This window comes from Stenella coeruleoalba (assembly GCF_951394435.1).
Source record: "Stenella coeruleoalba genome assembly, chromosome: 6".
In the NCBI taxonomy this organism is placed as follows: Eukaryota; Metazoa; Chordata; class Mammalia; order Artiodactyla; family Delphinidae; genus Stenella; species Stenella coeruleoalba.
Window position 1 is genome coordinate 124,607,141 of NC_137151.1, and position 20,289 is coordinate 124,627,429.

Here is a 20,289-nt window from a genome sequence, read left to right on the forward strand (position 1 = left end):
TGACCCGAGAAGGTGGCTGGACTTGAGCCAACTGGCTTACACTGCTCTCCAAGGGGATGCCCTCCTGCACAAAGACACCAGCACCGAGGGTCTGTGAAGAGGACGACCCCCAGTAAGGGGCTGTGAGGGGTGGAAGAGTTTCACAGAACTGCCAGGCTAGGGCCCCCTCAGCTTCCGCCAGAGAACGACATACACCCCGAGAGAGTCAGCACGGGACCCTACCACAGAAAGGAGTCAAGGAGAGAACAGAAGCCAACAGAGAGTCAGCTCCAAGTTCACCTATGGAGCCTGGGAAGGAGCTCCAGCCCAGAACTCCACAGGCTTGGGGAGAAAAAGGAAGGTGGGAGGGAACAAGCCATGGGCTTCTCCACTCTAATCATCCAGTACCTGCACTGGTCTACAGGGAAAAGGGTCTGCACAGCATCTGGGATTTAAGTTTTGAAATGAATAGGACCCAGCCTGAAGATCCAATAGTGATGGTTTCAATAACCAATGCCAGTGAGGAAGTGACAGCATTCAACTGAAATCTCTTAACTACAGCTGCTACCTTGCTGTTAACAGTGGATCGACAGATCAGAGTTGGGAACTGGTATTGGAAACCCTAAAACTGTGTTATGGGTTGAATTGTGTCCCTCCCAAAAAAGATGTGCTGAAGTCTTAACCCCCAGGACTTCAGGATGTGACCTTATTTGGAAATAGGGTCATTGCAGATATAGTTAGATAAGATGAGGTTATACCAGAGCAGGGTGGATCCCTAATCCAGTTTGACTGGTGTCCTTCTAAGAAGATGACCATGTGAAAACAGGCAGAGATTGGACTCACATGCCTATAAGTCAGGGAATCACGAGAAAGTAGGAAGAAGAAAGGAAGGACTGCCCTACGGGTTTCCGAGGCAGCATGGCACTGCCAACACGTTGATTTTGGACTTCCAGCCACCTGAGCTGTGAGCGAATACATTTCTATTGTTTTAAGTCACCTGGATTGTGGCACTTGGTTATGGCAGCCCCAGGACAAATGCACACAGACTGTCCCATCCACTACACCAGTGAAGCTGCCTTTCCCAATCCCCCTGCAAATGTTTCTCTGCTCCAGTGGGATGGGATGCGCTTGGCTTGACTACCCACAGCCTGAGGGGAGGCACACAGGCCTGTTTCTGTGGAAGGGGGCTGCTCCTGTGGGGCTGGAGAGAAAAATCTCTAAGAAAGTCATAGAAGGAACATTTCCCACCCAGGTTGAGTACCTGTTTGAAAGGGATTCATGGCCATCACGGGGCTCTTGGTAGTTCCATTGGCTTGGCCTCACGCTAAAAAGGGGGCCCTTCAAAGGTGGGGAGGCAGTCAGCATGGCCTAGAGGGCGGACGTGGTCCAGGGGTCCCCTGACTGTGAGAGCTTCTCAGGAGTCCTCAAAGCCATGCAATCTACCCCGGGCTACCCTGATATTCAACCAGGCTCTCTCCATCCCGACAAGGTGCCCAACGTCTTAGATTGTGAAGCGCTGGGTCCTCACCCAGATTCCTGCAGATTCCAGCAGAGGGGTCCTTTGCCCACAGCATCTTCCTTCCATCTCTGCCTTTGGCTGCATTCTCTGACACACCGACTCGGGGACAAAGCTCAGTTCTTCCTCCAATTGCTATGCAGATGTGCTCACTTTGAGCGCATTTGTGAATTTAGAAATTGCACCCAAAGATCTGGGTGGAAATCACAAGGAGTGGTCTCTGTGACTTCCCAGCCTCTCCCCACCTATCTCCGTGGCTCTACACACCCTCTCTCTCCTCCTCCCTACCTCTGATCAATAGATTAACTGACAGATCCTTCCCCATCTTACATAAAACAGTTCTGTCCACACCCAAGGTCCCTAGAGCTCGGCCGGAAGCACTTGTCAGAGTAGATGTGTTTTATCAAACAAATTCAGTTTCCTTCCCTAGTGGAGTTCAGGTACCACCTAAATATGTATTTATTTGTTTCTTGTGTTATTTCTGAAGACAGGAGCAAAAGGGTCTTTAAAGAAAAAAGAAACTTTATGCTTCATCTTTGAGACTCCAGAAAGGGGACTGGGGATTCCTGGGCCAGTGACATCCCACCTCTCAGCCACTGTAGGCAGGAGCAAAGGGAACCCCCAGGAAACAATTATCTTAAAGGGGCAGGGAAGGAGGCCACATCTCTGGGACACAGCTAGAAGTTAAAGGAGAGCATGAAAGCCAGCCTGGTTCTTAAGACTTGGAAGACTCCAGGGGCCCTAAGCAAGGAACGTGACCCACCCGGCCATGGAGAGCTGGATCCACCGGGTTTCCCACTGTCGACAGAGCGCCCTTGCCCCTTCGCTGGAAATCAAAGGGTGGTACCCAAGACTGGGGGCTTGAACGGGCTCCAATTCCCCTGTCCTGGGGTGATTCTGACAACAGGTGCTAGGGAAACGACACAGCCAAGAACACCAAACCCACACCACTTTCAATATACTTTATTAAAAAGTTTCTTTGTATAAATTTCCTAAAAATTTTAAAATTAAAATTAACACCCCCCCCCCCAAAAAAAGCAACACAGACACAACATTAGAGGAATGCCAAAAAAATCTCTATTATGACTTTCTTTACATCCTTTAATTAAGGCATTGGTCCCACAACAGTGCACAAAGATTAGGGGATTTTGCTTCCCTCTAACTACATTGTTTGTTAGAAGCTCTAGAAAAAGGAAAGTCGCTCAAAATCTAATCCAGGAAACTGGGGGGGAAATGGAAAAGTTAGACTCTTGTTTTTTCTCCATACACAGGCTTTCCATCTAAAGTCATGCTTAATTAAGAGGGGAAAAAAATGAACCAAGCAGAAGTATATAGAGTAGCTGTGAAATTGGGGGTTATTTTCTAGATCTTACACTTGCCTGTAACAGGCATAACGTGAAACTCCAGAGGGAATTTGAATTTATAGGAAAGTTCACATAAACACCAGCAGTGGATAACTATTACACGACGTTCAAAGTATACAATGTAATTGCCCGGAGACAAAGAGGGTTGACTCCACAGACACATTTAGCACCATATTGATAGGTCATGCAGCAGACATTTCCTCCCAAGTTCGAGTGTAAATCAAAGCATGAAATGGTACAGTGCAAGGGAATCTATACACAGAGCTTCTACAAAGACGACTGGCGATGGAGGACTCCTTCTTCTTCAAGAGGTATGTGTCACTGGTCGGCCACACTTAGGTCCCAATCGCAGCAATGACTCCGGGCTTGATGAGCACTGAGCATGGACGGTGGGGGCGGCGGGTGAGGGTGGAAAGGAACAGGAGGGGAAAAGTCACATTACTGACCCCAAAGGACACTGTATTTCTCATGAAAATATCCATGGCCTCTGGCTGTCATCACCAATCTCACTTTTCAGTTCATTTCCTTCAGTGGCTCCCCTGGAGCTTCTTGGCCTGGGGTTTGGGGCTTTCTGTGCCATCTGAGCCCTTTCTCTCTCCTGGCATCACCTGCCTGGCCTTTAAGCAAACCCAGCGCTCCCACTCCGCACCGGCCCCAGTATCTCTGTGCAGCTGTTCTGATTTTATTACCAATCACGTTGCCCAGCATAATGGAGATATCGCATGGCCTGGCGGTCCACATTATCATTTAGAGGAAGCAAGATTATTTAAAGTTGAATAGACTACATAGCAGTTATTATTAATTGCTCATTATATTATTTTCCTAATAACCATGTCTGTTACAGTATTTTATGAATAACAGAAACTTAGTAATATTTCTGAAGGGTGAGGCGTGGTCCACCGTATGTTTCCTCATCGGCAAAAATACAAGGATACAAGTATGTTTTTAGGAAAACATAATAACTCAGAAAATTAACCCCGTGTGTTTTATTTTTACACCTTCCTCATCTGAAAATCCAATTTATCTTCTTTTTCAAATCTATCATCATCATTATCATTCAAATATCTTTAAAAGGTGAATTATTGGCCTGGATCCCTTACCTGCAAAAACCACCAACACAAAAGAAGAATCACTTACCAGGAGGGCAAACCTTTTCACATTCATCCTGCGAATCAAATCTGTTTTCATTTCCACCACAGCCTCCATACCAGAACCTGGCGCAGCTTTCAGTAACGGAGTCATAGTACCATTTCAATATAAAGTCCCTGCAAGTTCCTTCTTCTTTTGGCAACTTACATATATCTTGAAGAACAAGATGGGGAAAGAGGATTAATGAGAACGTGTAAGTTACTGTGCTCCCAGCATGAGGGGCTGAAGCTCTAATCACAGTGCTGTCAGAGAGAGAAAACAGAAGAATTTCCAGGAGGAAAACTTCCTTTACCTCCCCAGTCTTCAGTTTCCTCACTGTCAGGTGGACATAATAATCACCTACAGATCTGAGAGCAATAAATACAATCTTATCGATGAAAGGACTTCATAAACTACACTTGGAATCCCAAATGTTGGCAATTATTATTGGATGATTTCAGATTAAATGAACTGTGTTTTCCCCTTTCCAATCACTGGGTCACTTAGTCTCCGGTTCTTTCAATGCTCAACTCCCAGAGAAGAAACCTAATTTTAAAACCTTGGAGTTTTCTACTCCTTGCAAAATAACAATTAAGTTCTGTCAGAATGTCATTCAAAAACAAGACTCTCCATTTCACTACAAGCCAGGTAGATTAAAAACAAAAGTCAAAGTGCAAAAAGAAAATCCTTTATGAATATGTGTGTAGGGACTTCCCTGGAGGCACAGTGGTCAAGAATCCACCTGCCAATGCAGGGGACATGGGTTTGAGCCCTGGTCTGGGAAGATCCCACATGCCACGGAGCAACTAAGCCCGTGCACCACAACTACTGAGCCTGCGCTCTAGAGCCCGTGAGCCACAGCTACTGAGCCCACGTTTCACAACTACTGAAGCCCGAGTGCCTAAAGCCCGCGCACCACAGCGAAGAGTAGCCCCCACTTGTCGCAACTAGAGAAAGCCCACACACAGCAACAAAGACCCAATGCAGCCAAAAGTAAATAAATAAATAATTTTTTTAAATGTGTGTATATGCACACATGTGTTGTGTCTGTGTGTGTGTAGCTACTACCTTTGTGACCAGTCAAATTTAACAAGCCAAACGAAGAGCTAACACTGATGCAAAATTCACAGAAGCAAAGATGTCACATAGCAAAGCTATTCTGAAGACAGCATTCTTTTTCCAGTTAAGGAAGTTTTTGTTTTAAATGCATGCTTCTGATGCAGTCCAGCTGCAGAGTAAAAGCTACATTCTCCACCACGCCTGGAAAAAAAGAAAACTTTACAGTTCACACACAGTAAAACTTCTGTTTACAGTGTTTTCTGGCAAACTCTAGATCTGGCTGGAAAAGAGAAACATTAATATCAACTGTTATCTGAAAGTTTGAAAAACGTAAAACAAACCCCTGGAGTGGACAATGTTACATGTTTATGTGCGTAACTAACACCCGTGAATCACCGGCCCTCCCCACACAGGGCTGACATTTCCGGGGGCCTTTCCCCCAGCTCCATGGATGGCAGGGGTGGTAGGCATCTTCAGGGATGGTGGGTAACAAGAAGTAAAAGGAAAATCTAGGTCTTCAGGTAGAAAACCAAAGCTCAGGTCGAAAACCAAAGCTCAGGTCAAGCATAATGGACCAGACTTCCAGGCACAGGATTGAGGCTCAGAATTGGTCTAAGACGCTACCTGGTGACTCTGGGGAGGCTGTCACCCCCGCCCCCAGGAGGAAAGTGACCCCACACCTACAGCATCTCTGAGTTGCAGACACTTTCAGAGCCCCAGAAGGTCAGCAGTGCTACCAAGAGCTTTTGAAGACCCAAATGAGGCCAGGATAAAATGATGACAACTTACAAAAACAACTTGCTTCCTCTCAGATGTGCCAACACTAGAGGAGAAGGCCTGGTTTGAAGGAATGAGGGGACTGAGCCAGGCAAGATCGTTCAAGCACCAACACACATTCCTTGTTTGCCGGTGGGTCCCCTGTTAGCATGGGAACTTGGCCAAATGGTCGCCTCATCCCCTCCCCTTTCTTCCCCAGAGCATCCCCCAGTGGCCCAGGTTGGTTCCACTTTGTCCCAAGTGCACCCAGTCCTGGCCATCTGTGTTTAGCTCTTTGGGTCCTACTCCCCTGTGCTCTTCTGAAGCAACAGAAGTCTTCCCAGACCCAAGGACACCCAGCCTGGAGGCAGCCCAGCAGCAGGACCCTGCTCCCTGACCAACTGGCTTTTCCAATTTCCCTTGATTTTCACCTTCAGTCTCCAGTACCAAACTACGGCTCTTGCATTCTACATCCTTTATTCCAGCAGGAGTCACTGCCAAGACCTTTAAGATTTACTAATGGAATATGAGGATGCTACTACTCTGGACACGTAAATTCTTGGAGAACCAAGAGAAATATGTTAATGTGGGCCTCAACTTTATGCAAAGACAAGAGCCTGGGGTTCTCCATTTTTAAAGCATGAAAATGGGAGGTTTCCTGTTCTTAAGAAGAGGAAGTTTTAAACTCCCGTCATTTGATCTCTGAGACCCATGCAGGCTGGACTCACCCAAGCTATGTCTGCCTATGCTAGAACAACGGTGTCAAAGTCTACAACATTAAAGTGTCCTACAGTCCAAAGAAGGATGGTTGGATCTCATTGAGTTTTTCCCTAGAACAAGTCTTTGGACATGAGAGCTATGTATGTTTCCCTCCAGAAAGAGTTTTCCCCTTGGGGCCCAGCCCTGGGGGAGCCTGGGGTCCTTGATCCAAGAGAAGTGTCTGGCTACACATTCATTGATTTTCTTCTCCTCATACTGAGAACCCAACCAGAGCCTAAGAGACCATGGGGAGTGAGAATTATCACCAACCTTTCCTGGTTCACTTTTGCCTAGAATAACAATGTAAATAAGCTTCATTTTATTTATTTTTTATTTTTTTATAAGTTTCAGTTTAGGGCTTCCCTGGTGGCACAGTGGTTAAGAACCTGCCTGCCAACGCAGGGGACACTGGTTCGAGCCCTGCTCCAGGAAGATCCCATATGCCGCGGGGCAACTAAGCCGGTGCACCACAACTACTGAGCCTGCGCCCTAGAGCCCGCGAGCCACAACTACTGAAGCCCGCGTGCCTAGAGCCAGTGCTCCAAAACAACAGAAGCCACTGCAATGAGAAGCCCGTGCACCGCAACAGAGAGTAGCCCCCGCTCGCCATAACTAGAGAAAGCCCGCGCGCAGCAACGAAGACCCAACGCAGCCAAAAGTAAATAAATAAATTTATAAAAAATAATAATAAGTTTCATTTTAAAAGAGAGACTTGAAAGGCTGCCTGATTCAGATCCCCATCTGGTGAAACTTCCTGGTGAAATAGTCAACGGTTACTGGGCTTCTGTGAGTTTCCAAACATGAGAGGAAACTGATGCAAGCATGGTGCCTGGAGAAACCCTGTCCAAGGAATCCCATGCTCACAGAAACCACAGGAGCCAACCTACATTCTGGAACAACAGCCATGGCGTGGAAGGCACCCAAGGAAACACAGCCTACTTTTGTAATAAAGACGTGTGTGTGTGCACGGGTAATATTCATGGGAAAAACCAGGAAAGCTATGCATTGGATCATTAATGGTGGCCATAAATGGCCATCAGTGTTTGATTATGGGAATCATATTTTTCTTACATTTTTCTGTATGTCCTGAATTCTTCACAATGAATATCTATTACGTTATTACTAGAAAAAGTGTTTGAAACCAAAAACATGTTGAATTGGAAAATCTTGCCTTTTTTATCAGTTGAGATTTGTATAGTGTCTAAAAGCAGCATATTTTTTTTTTAGTTCTGTGATTCTAAAATTATCATTATTTATTTCTTTAAGCTTCTTTTTTAAATTGGGGTATAGTAGCTTTACAATGTTGTGTTAGGTTCTACCGTACAGCGAAGTGAAGTAGAGTTCCCTGTGCTATGTAGTAGGTTCTCATTGTTATCTATTTTACACATATTAGTTAGTGTATATATGTCAATCCCAATCTCCCAGTTCATCCCACCCCGCTTTCCCCCCTTGGTGTCCGTACGCTTATCCTCTATGTCTGTGTCTCTATTTCAAAGCAGCATTTTTAAAGGCATCAATTTGACATTTTCCAAACCAGCAAGTTATCAGTATTTAAGTTCTTTCTTAAGCAAAGTCGTGGGAGCTGAGAGGAGGGGAAAGGGTTTAGGCTGCAGTTGTGAATATGTGTAAATATGTTCCTCGTTAGTTTAATGGTTTCAAAACAAGAAGAAGGTTTAATTGCCTTAGGATCAGACATTGTTGACATGATATAAAGTGCTTCCAAACCTCTGAAACAGATACAATTGGCAGGAATGAATAAAACTTTCCTGTGTCTACATTTTGAGTGTGGATTGGCTCAAAAAGTACCAAAGAAACTTTTTTTGTACTTTTAACTTTATTTTAAATGTAGCTGTAGTTGCATTTTAAATGTAGTTTCAGGTCTTGACCAATAGACTTTTATTTCATAAGACTTTTATAGCTCACAATAAAAAAATACCAAATGCCCTTGGAGACCCGTCATAACCCAAACATGGTAGCTGACTTAGCTACATTCTCATGCAGCAGTAAACACACAGCCCTGAAGACGGCTACGTGTCTTCAAAGTAGAGAAAATATTTGTAGCCATTGAATGTACCTCAACTTGTGGGGTTAAGTTAGTTCTTTAAATTATTATCAACATAAAGTCATATATTTTCCCCCATCACATCGTTTTATGGCAGCCAACGCTGTACATTCATGGTGGAACACAGCCAAGCAAATACTGGATTTCATCAAATCTAAGACATCTTAATTTTATAATGTACTATTGTTTTATAATCCACTAAGTAAGAGAAAATGCTGCCAATAAGCCATGACATGTCATCAACGTCAAGTCACATTTCAATCTCAGAGGCACTACAATGGGGAAAATTATACAACTTAGAACCAATAAAGTAAGTAAAACATTGCTGAACTCATTTCCTTCAGAGCTGTGTAACTGACCCAGGAATGCCTGATCAGACAAAATATGGTCATTTCTACAGATTGTTAATTTCTAGGGTGAGTAGAAAAGAATGTTACACGTTGTGTTAGTTATTTTTATTCTCTTCTGCATTGAAACATTTCTTCACACATGGGTGGGCCAATAATTTAGGGTTCATTCTTTTCTGAGTTAAATTTTTTTTTTTTTTTGCTGTTTAGAAACTTCAGAGTTTTAGCTTTACTAATCATATGCATGTAAAATATTCATCCAAGTCTTCTTTGGCCAAAAATGAGAAGGAGAAAGAGAGAGATGGTAACAAAAACCTAACACCAACATTAGCAACAACACAGCATCCTCAAAACTAGCAGCCACAAAACATACTGCAAAAATGCCTAGCACAGTCAATACTTTCTTAAGACTGTGATAAGCACTGAAAGATTTGTTTAATTGCTGCTAACTGCCATTTTCAGGCAGCAAATGTATCTCAGAAAAGTGGGTGTGCTGCCCTTACGTGCTGAGGAAAGCAAAGAGTGGGGTGGGATTTTTCTTTTTGCAGGGCTTGTTTTGTTGAGGAAAATACAAGAATTAACCATTTAAAATGGAATCATGTAGTATTGCAAAGTCTGGAATCCTGAATGGTTAGTAATGATGCTATTGGTTTGCTGTTGTAATCAACCTTCATCTCAAGCTGAGGCCTTACTGCCACACCTCACACTCCATGTGACACAGGGCCAGGCCTCAGATGGAGGACAAAGAATCCCCTCGCTAGGCTATCCTCCCATTACACGCCTGTGTCAAATTTCTGGTAAAGAAGTACCTGTTAAATGTGAATTTCAAAAGGGGCAAATATTAACATATGAAAACTCAAATATTAGTACTGCTCAATCTTCTCCCCCTTCATTGGATGCCATGGACCAAAGACCTTTTATTTCACAGGATTTTTGCCCACAAATTCCTGCATAGATTCAAACACTGGTCACCATGTTTCCTAAACCCCAAGTGGTAAACTATGACAAAATTCAGTTCCTAAAGATAGAATCAAAACCAGTAAATCTTTTATTCATAGAGGTAAAAAAGCAAAGAAGAGTGTCTAGGGAATTCCCTGGTGGTCCAGTGGTTAGGACTCGGTGCTTTCACTGCTGTGGGCCCAGGTTCGATCCCTGGCTGGGGAACTAAGATCCCGCAAGCCGCATGCCGAGGTCAAAAAACAAAAATAGTATCTAGCATTTAAAACTAAGAAAGGAACACATCTCTGTAAGCACAAACTGTGTTTGTACTTACAGAGATGAACTGTAATGAACTGGTGCTGGAATTAAACTGCATTCACGTCCACATATAAAAGCTAGCTTTAAAACTTATTTTTGCCTGAATTGTCTAGAAAATACATCTTTGGAGAAATAATGCATATTGTGGCCATTGATATTTAGATGTGAAATATACCTGAAACTACTAAGGAAAAATATAGTTAGTATATTTTTAAAGTTTCTTATAAACAATGATTTGTTGTTACTCCTTTTCTATCTGCAAAAATAGGAATATATTAAAATGTTTCACCCCCTGGAAAAAATTTCTAAGATGCCTTGATTATATGCGGGAGGGGTTGGTAGGGAGGAGGGAAAAACAAGCTTCCATCTCCTAATCCTGTTTACCCATTTTCAACATATACATTTTAAAGTAAATATCCAACTAATTTCATTGAAGAAGAGCATTCAAAATGGTGTGTGTGTGTGTGTACACCTACATATGTTCATTTAGCAGATGTTTATTAAGCGACTCCTCCAGGCAAAGTGCTGGGTTTTTTTTTTTTCAAAGTGCTGGGTTTTTTTTTTTTTCAAAAGCGCTGTTTTGTTCCTTGCAGGCTAGAGATGAATTATGCAGAAACTTGTTCTTAAGAAGAGCAAGTAAGGGACTTCCCTGGTAGCCCAGTGGCTAAGAATCCACCTTGCATGGACTTGCTCCCTGGTCGGGGAACTAAGATCCCACGTACCGCCATAATTACTGAGCCCACACGCCTCAACTAGCGAGAAGCCCGCCTGCCACAGCTAAGACCCGAGGCAGCCAAAAACTAAAATAAATAAAATACACAAAAATTTTTAAAAACAGAAGAGCAAGTAATTTATATTTTCAGGCTGACTTGAATCACTAGGGGGGAAATACACACACGTGTGTGCACACACACACATGAAAGGAAGGGTGAAGGAACATTCAAGTCCTGGGTTTGAGGGCTCTGTACTGATCAGAAGGAAGGAGAAAGGTTTTGGACTCATCTGTATGTAACTACCACCCATCGCCTTGAAGGACACAAAAGCCCCAGTCTCAAAATCTCTTTTCTGTCTGTCACATGAAGAGAGGAGACCTAAGTGTTGAAAATCTAGATTGAAAACACCTTCCTACGTCTGAATCTGTGACTCAGTCTTAAAAAACAAGACAGCCCAGCCAGATTCTTGCTTAAAGATTGTGTTGTTTATATTAACTCAACACTGTTTATATATTCTTATTCCCTCTGGACCATACATAAGAGAACCAAAAACATCCCCAAATCTCACTGTGTAATTTATTCCTAATCATTTTCTCTCAGTGAAGCACTGAATTTGCTAGAAGTTGTACTCTTCCCACACTCTGTGAGGGGTGAAGTTACCAGCAAGTGGCAAATAATATGCACAGATTTCAGTGACTTTGAAGTCAGAATGTCATCTGTCCTGACCCATATCTTTGGTGAAATCCTAGTAGGTCCACTGTGGCTTCTCTGAGCTCAAGCATCGTGTTGGGAGATGACTCAGGAAGGTAGCTGGGGTGCACTAGGGCCTGCAGGGAACCCTCAGTGCAGGGGACAAAGGCTTATCCATTGTCCCTTGATTATGAGCAGAAATCAAAGGAGTTGAGAAAACTCTAATTTAAAAAGATACATGCACCCATGTTCATAGCAGCACTATTTACAATAGCCAAGACATGGAAGTGACCTAAGCGTCCATCAACAGATGAATAGATAAGGAAGACATGGTACATATACATAATGGAATGCTACTCGGCCATAAAAAAGAGTGAAATAATGCCGTGTGCAGCAACATGGATGGACCTGGAGATTGTCGTACTAAATGAAGTAAGTCAGAGAAAGACAAACACCCTATGATATCACTTATATGTGGAATCTAAAATATGACACAAATGAACTTATTTACAAAACAGAAACAGACTCACTGACAGACATAGAAAACAAACCTACGGGTACCAAAGGGGAAAACGGACAGGGGAGGGATAAATTAGGAGTTTGGAATTAGCAGATACAAACTACTATATACAAAATAGATAAACAGCAAAGTCCTTCTGTATAGCACAGGGAACTATATTCAATATTCTGTAATAACCCGTAATGGAAAAGAAAATGAAAAAGAATATATATATATATACGTATAACTGAGTCACTTCGCTGTACACCAGAAACTAACACAACATTGTAAATTGACTATACTTCAATTAAAAAATAAGAAATCAAAGGGGTTGAGACTTGTTTTCTTCTCCATCCCAAACCACCATGCCACATCCATACTGGCATTTTTTTAGTTTGATTTAAAAATCATAGCATTAAAAGTTTTTATAAAATCTTTTTATACAACTCTTAAGTTAAAACTTAATTACCCAATCTACCATGAATTCTTGAATTGTTCCCATAAATTTATGTCAAGAGGAGAGAATTTCTTGGTTTTCTGTCAATCTTTCCATTGGAAAGGCAAAAGGAGTCTGAAAAACACGTGGCTGTCTCGAACACAGACCAATTCCTAAACTTGTTTCTAAAAGTAAACTATTTTAAAACATTTTGCAGCTCTATCAGTAGTTGGTTTTTTGACCCTTATCACACAACTGTGTATGTAATAGTTTCATAATTCCTGCATTGACTCATCATCTTCTTTCTAGTAATTCCTGATACCACATGTCAGTATGGGTTGTGGATGAATTAAAAGATAGATAGGTAGATAGATAAATGTAGATGTACAGATATAGATCAACCATGTATACATGGACACAGGGAAAGTCCATCAATGGAATAAAATACTATTCCAGCCACTATGGAGAACAGTATGGAGGTTCCTTAAAAAACTAAAAATAGAACTACCAGATGACCCAGCAATCCCACTACTGGGCATATACCCTGAGAAAACCATAACTGAAAAAGAGTCATGTACCACAATGTTCATTGCAACACTATTCACAATAGCCAGAACATGGAAGCAACCTAAGTGTCCATCAACAGATGAATGGATAAAGAAGATGTGGCACATATATACAATGGAATACTACTCAGCCATAAGAAGAAACGAAATTGAATTATTTGTAGTGAGGTGGATGGACCTAGAGTCTGTCATACAGAGTGAAGTAAGTCAGAAAGAGAAAAACAAATACCGTATGCTAACACATATATATGGAATCTAAAAAAAAAAAAATTGTTCTGATGAGCCTAGGGGCTGGACAGGAATCAAGATGCAGGTGTAGGAAATGGACTTGAGGACACAGGGAGGGGGAAGGGTAAGCTGGAACAAAGTGAGAGAGTGGCCTTGACACATACACACTACCAAATGTAAAATAGATAGCTAATTGGAAGCAGCAGCATAGCACAGGGAGATCAGCTCGGTGCTTTGTGACCAGCTAGAGGGGTGGGATAAGGAGGGTGGGAGGGAGACGCAAGAGGGAGGGGATATGGGGATATATGTATACGTATAGCTGATTCACTTTGTTACACAGCAGCAACTAACACAACAATGTAAAGCAATTATACTCCAATAAAGATGTTAAAGAAAAATACTATTCTGGTAATAGAGAAGATTCCCTCTAGAAACAACTAAAAGAATTGAGAGCGCTGTATTTCCAAGTGGCCCCAAAGAGATGGGTGTGTGGAGTCAGAAACCACCCAATTTCATTTAAACACTGATGAGATACGATGCAAACTCTACAAAAAGGATGAGGTGGAGAAACAAGGGTCACTTTAAAACTTAAACTGGAAAGAGTAAAATAGGGAATCCTTGCCAACAGCTCAAAACATAATGTGTTGCTGCTTCTGACGATGCAGGGCATATCGAGAAAGCACAGCTGCCTTTAAAGCTAGCACTGTAGGAAAGCAGCTGGGCACTCGATGTACGGCTTTCGTCATAATCCGTTGCAGAAATTAACAACATAAAGAGATATGCCTTCCTCCTCCTGACTGTGGCCAATATATCAAAAACTAAAGAACTGTCCCTATAACTCGTGGAAACCCTTTGCTTTGGGGTCTGTAAACAATAAGATATCTAAATACCCTTGACTGTGGAATTAGTACCAATATCTTTTGCAGAATACTCTTAAGCAAAGCATATCGGCTATTTCAATAACCAGTTTCCCACAGAACAATCATAGCTCATGTTCCCCTGAAGAAGAGGTTACGGGTCCCCAGCGTTCCACTGCCCAGGACAAAAGCAAGTCACAACTGTCACTTCCAGAAACACATCTAACTCATCATGGATTTCACATAAAACGTGCACATGCTTGGGGTCAGACACATAGAGAATGGCAGGCTAGACTAAGCCAGGGCGTGTGCTTAGGAAATTGGGACCAGAACATTGATCCCATGGGTCACTTCCAAACCCATTTATTTCATGGATTCCAGTCTGAATTGTCTTGTATTCTTCTAAGCAGTTTTTTATTAGATTAAATCACCAAGTGGATGAAATCTCATGCTTCGCTGCATCACACGCCACAAATCAACTCGAGTCCCAAGATGAGGCACCAGGGAAATGACTAAGGGACACATGAGTTCCTGGCTACGGCTCCCAAAGCAGCCCTCATTCAACTTTTTCTAAGATCCTGGGGACAGGCAACTTGGAATGTGCGGAATAAGCCCAGGAGGGGCCACACAGAGCCACTTTGAAACTTTCTCCATACAAGTCTCTCCTGGTCTGAGAATTAGAACCCCAGCAGATTAAACTGTTCAGAAGAATGCTTTCTTAGTGCTGCAGTGGACCTGATAGTTTCACAGCTCACCTGTTTTACTCCCAGCCAGCCGTTCTGCGGTCACCACTAGATTGATGGTTGAACTAGAAGCTGACCTCGCCGTTTGCGGAGATGGAGGCTGAATTTTCTCTATAAAAGAAAAAGATACACCACTAATAGGCAACTCAGAAAATGAAAGGCTTAGGAACCCTATGAGACTGAGGCAGGCTTGCCGTTCTGGGTCATGTCTTATGTAAGGAGGGGCCACTGAAACGTAGAGACCCAAGAAGTCTCCACACACACTGCGTATGTCTGTTGTCTGCACGTTTGATTCATCTCAACAAGCAAACAGAGGAAATTTCTGAACCTGGAAGAGATCCTCCCATTTTTCCACATAACATCTTCTGCTTCCTTCCAAGGAAGCAGAGCCCTGGGGTTGAAGGGTCTTTGGACTCAAACCTTCATGGGTTGTATGGTAACTGATGGGAATTGCCTTTCCTCAGTCATAGTTCCTTGATATGAATAACTCTGGCCCAAGAGAAAAGAATGGGAGCCTCCCCTCCACGTCCCAGGAACAGCAGGGGGTCGAGAAGAGTCAGGGGTCGGGGTGAGGGTCCAGGAGAACTTGGGGACGGGGCTGGGAAATCATGCAGGCCAGGACTCGGGGCAGCAAAGGAGCCACAGGGCCAACACAGCAGAGGGCAGAGCCTGAGCACGATGAGACCAGGGGAGGGAAACGCTGGTGCCCTTTCGACTGTGCCTGTGGACATCCCGTGGCCCCTGGGATGAGACTCCCTAAGGAGCCATGACTCAGTGGTGTTTTCTGTTCACTGACCATGGAAACATGCTTCTGACACGGGACATGGTAGGCAGCCGAGACCCAGCCAGGTTCCATGGCCGTATTTCTTTCTCCCTGGGAAGGGGCTGCACTCGGGCCACACGGATCTGATTTCCTGCATCAAGTAGCCCAGGACCCCCAAGGCAGGACAACAGTTCACAACGAACCCATTTTCCATTTCGTTAAGTTATCAAGTTGGGTGCAACCGAAACACACAGGATTTCGCTTTAACCTTGTTGCTGTTTCAGAAAAAGGTCAGTGAATAAGCACTGTTCCCTTTATGGCGCCATTGGCTATCCCACGCAGAGATAGGTACCAACCTTCCTTAAACCGACAGTGCACTTACTTGTACTGAAACTGCCTTGGTAGATGGCTCTGACCTGAGACCTTAGGTAACAGATCACCGTGACATGGTACGTCTGCCCAGGGAGCAGGCCCCCGATGACGTGGTCTGTGACCGTGAGGTTCTGCTTCAGAACTGGGGACTGATCGTGGGCCGAGGTGATGGTGAGGTTGTATAAATAAGGGCTGGGGGGCTCGGGCCTCTCCCAGTGGAGTTTGACGCTGTTCTCTGTGATTTCAGACGCGTGGACCTCTCGGGGTGCCTTAACTGCAAGATGGAGTGCTGAGAGCAGGAGACAGAAAATAAAACCCTAAATGACTGTAACACACAGGCCGGAGATGAACTCTAAAAGAGATATACCAGTACACGGTCGATCTGAAATTTAGGTGAGGCAGACAATTAGCTTCTCTTTCGAGCTCCAGAGAAATACTGATCTTGTAACCCACCAGCATATGTGAAACGTGAAATTCACAGTAATCAAAAATCTCATTGTTCATCGGCCAGGTACACGATTACCCTTTTTTTTCCTGTTGAAAATCTCTCTTATTAAGGAAATACTTTGAAACTGTGTGGTTCGGGGTGCTTAATCTGAAGCGTTCAAGACAGAACGAGGCCCCTAATTTAAAATATATTAAATATACGTCATGGAACTTTAGGGTATGACATGACATTCTTTCAAGGAATCCCTGCTTCTCTCTCTTCATAAAATGAAGATAATCTCCATTTTCTCAGGAGCACATACATCCTGCCTTCACTTTTCCATACAGTTTGTGACTCTATAGGAACTTCTAGCATCTTCTTTGTGGGAAAAATAAAATAGCACAGTCTGAGTCCCATTAAGCCCACCAACCCCCAACCCCCCTATCTAATCCAGCCTGGAATGCATTCTTCCCAGGGGCAGTACCAGCACGTAGTTTGGTCTGTGGGGACAGAACAATCGTCTGGGCTCTAACTTTTCAATTTGCTAAACGCAATGCCCCAATGTTGCCACAGCACGAGGCTTGGGCCTCTTCTCTATGGGTACGTGCTTCCCAGCGGGGACAAGCCTTCTGCAATTACAAAGCTCCATCCAGACCTTCGGGAGTCATACTCTAAGGGAGGCGGGTCTGGCTCCAGAACTATAGCATAGAAGCATAAGCGTCACCATTTACGAGCTGACAGCAGGCGTTCTCTCTCTCTCTCTCTCTCACTCCCTCGACGGGGTCTAAAACCCTACGTCTACTTAGCACTCATCCCTTTAACTGAAGACAGTTGCATTTCCAAGAGAGGTGGGTGGTGGCCGCCCACTGACACCCCTGAGAGAATGAGCCGCTCCCATGCTTGCCCCGATGGGGGTTTGGGGCTGGGGTGGGGAGTGGGAAAACGGGCAGCAGAGGCGGCGGAGGGGTGGGTATTTCACCTGCTCTTTGCTTGGAACTCACCAGCCTCACGGCGGGCGGGGGGCGGCGGGGGGAGAGAAAGATTACTTTCTAATATAGATAAAAAGGGATGTTTTGGTAATTCCATGCTCAAACCAGCACCTTTCAAAATACATCATCTAGATGTCAGATTGCAGATCAAGGACCGTGTCTGGATTGCTTTGCAAACAGACTTCAAGGGACAAGCCCTGGACACAGTAAATGAGGCATCCCAGGTAGGTGGCTTTCTTACCCATGGGCTTAGCAGTGGCTGGCCTGGTGGCGGCCAGTTTGGCTGCCTGGGGCCTGGGGGCCTCGGGCTTTGCGGCCATGGGTTTGGCAGCAGCAGGGGGTCTGGCAGGGGCCGGCTTTGCTGCTGCGGGCCTCGCGGCCAGTGCAGGTCTGACTGTGGCTGTCTTCGAAACCTCCGGCTTGGTGGCCTCAGGCTTGGTGGCCACGGGCTTGGCAACTTCGGGCTTGGTGGCCTCGGGCTTGGCGGCCACAAGCTTGGTGGTCACAGGCTTGGCGACCTCGGGCTTGGTGGCCACTGGCTTGGCCAAGGGCTTGGAGGCCTCGGGCTTGGCGGCCTCAGGTTTGGTGGCCGTGGACTTGACAGCCTCAGGCTTGGTGGCCATGGGTCTCCCAGCCACGGATCTCTCGGCCACAGGTCTCGTGGAAGCTGGCTTTGAGGCCGGCAGGCTTACCACTGTTATTGGTTTGGTGGTGGTGGTCACTGGCTTTGCTGTGGTCACTGGTTTAGATGTAGGACTTGAAGTAACATTATTCGGAACATTTCTGTTAAAACATATTAAATATTATTTCAACTCATACATATTTTCTCCTGCTATCTAAAATAGACAAAGACATAACTCCATGCGCTATACAAAATTTGCTATCTCACCAAAATGCATGCAGTGGCTTTTACATATTCCATATAGCATTGCATATACTAAATTCCTTCCTTTTAGGATCTGCGCCACAGAAAGACATTGAACAGCATATAAAAAATAGAATTATTAAAAATGAAGCCTCTATTGTACTATAAATACACCTGAAATCTTAGTTTCAATTTATAAAAGCTGGAAGAGAGCAAAGAAACAGAAATAAATATTGTCATAATAATAATACTTTTTGTTCATAATAAATAGTAAAGATAAAATATTTAAATAATGCTCTAATTATAAAAAATTGACCAACTGAAACACATACACCAAAAACTGAGATCAGTTAATAGCTACGCTCGTTATAAGAAAGTAGCCGCTCAACCAGATGCTGTGTTAAGTGAAGCTATCTACGAAATAGACAGACAGAGAGAACAGACTTGTGGTTGCCCCCGGCTGAGGGGGTGGCTGGGGCAGGGATGGAGTGGGAGGTTGGGGGTTATCAGATGTAAGCTATCATATACAGGATGGATACATAACAAGGTCCTGCTGTATAGCACAGAGAACCATATTCAATAACCTGTGATAAACCATAATGGAAAAGAATATTAAAAAACGTATATATGTATAAGTGAATCACTTTACTGTACAGCAGAAATTAACACAACATTGTAAATTAACTATACTTCCATTAAAAAGTTTAAATAAAAAAATAAGCAAGATGCTGTGTTGAGCTGGAAAATGATCAAATCGGCATACGCTTTCATTCCTAGGGCGTGTTGTATATTTTTGTTTGTATTAATTTTTGTGTATGCGGTTGTTTTTCTCACAATTTCTTGGTTTACTATGAATCCCTAAAGAGAACAGCAATATAACCATCAGACATGCTAGCGCAGACCCAATTTTGTTCATTACTTGCCCTGAGATGAACATTCATTATTTTATAGAAACGTCATGCTATATGGCATAGGCAGTATACTTTCAAGTTGCTGTCATAAAACTTCTGATACTAGGTTGCTTTGTTCATTCTGTTTTCCTAAATATAAAGTTGAGCTAACCTGATGGAATGTTCCAGGGAAATTATACAGATAATACAAGGCTAGAAAAACAGAACCTGTGAACCTAGATCAAGCAGAATGAGCATCACAGCACCAGAGAAGGGTCACCGCTGCCTTGGGAATGATTTTCAACTTACTAGGCTGAAATGTGAAGCGTTCCCTCTGAGGACAAAGACAAGAGCTGAAGGAGTTAAGGGGTGTAGGGAGAAGCATGGGCGGTTGGAAGAGGTCACCCTGGGGCTCAGCCAAGCGTAAGGCAGGCAGTCACTTTACAAGGATAATTCGAATCTGCATCTCATCTGAATGCAACAGACAAAACCTCCCCTTCTCCCAAAGCATGATCCTCTGTGGCCTTCTCTTGAGGACACAATTGCTGGTACAGTGCCTGATCTCACTTCCTGCCACCACGTCCCCCTTGCCCAGCCCTCTGTCACACAGCCACTGTGCCCTCCTCTCTATTCCTGGAGTTGGCACCGACGATGGCACTGGACATAAGGCCACGGAGCATATGCCGAGCAGCCAGCATCACCATGGGCACTGCAGCCCCACCCACCCCCCATCCATCTCATCAGTCTTCCTAGGAGACCATGCATGTCCCCTCCCTTTGCCAACACCATCACCTGTGTCATTACAGCATTAATCATTTTAAGAGACAGCGAGTCCATTTCTTGCTTAATGTATCCAATCTTTCTGTATGAAATCATTGCACACCAGTTATAGTAGACTGTTGGGACATATGGCCCCAGTGGCCCACTTTCTCTGTACCCACACCCTTTGCAATGTGATGTGGCAGGTTCCCCCAACAAGCCCAGCTCCCCACTCTTGAATCTAGCGAGGCCAGCTTTGGTCACG

At 44.0% G+C, this 20,289-nt stretch overlaps 1 protein-coding gene across 2 annotated transcripts in view; it reads right to left on the bottom strand.

Annotated features, from left to right (window-relative positions):
* Nucleotides 1-2,447: 2,447 nt before the first annotated feature.
* Nucleotides 2,448-20,289, bottom strand: part of COL6A3 (collagen type VI alpha 3 chain) — an 85,800-nt gene continuing 67,958 nt past the window's right edge. For both annotated transcript variants that reach the window (XM_079923920.1, XM_079923919.1), the window contains exons 39-43: nt 17,752-18,293; nt 16,105-16,383; nt 14,972-15,070; nt 3,997-4,161; nt 2,448-3,235 (exon numbers count right to left, since the gene is read on the bottom strand). In XM_079923920.1, coding sequence (XP_079780046.1) covers nt 3,195-3,235; nt 3,997-4,161; nt 14,972-15,070; nt 16,105-16,383; nt 17,752-18,293 — 1,126 coding nt within the window. In that variant the 3' untranslated portion in view covers nt 2,448-3,194. The remainder of the gene's footprint in view (nt 3,236-3,996; nt 4,162-14,971; nt 15,071-16,104; nt 16,384-17,751; nt 18,294-20,289) is intronic.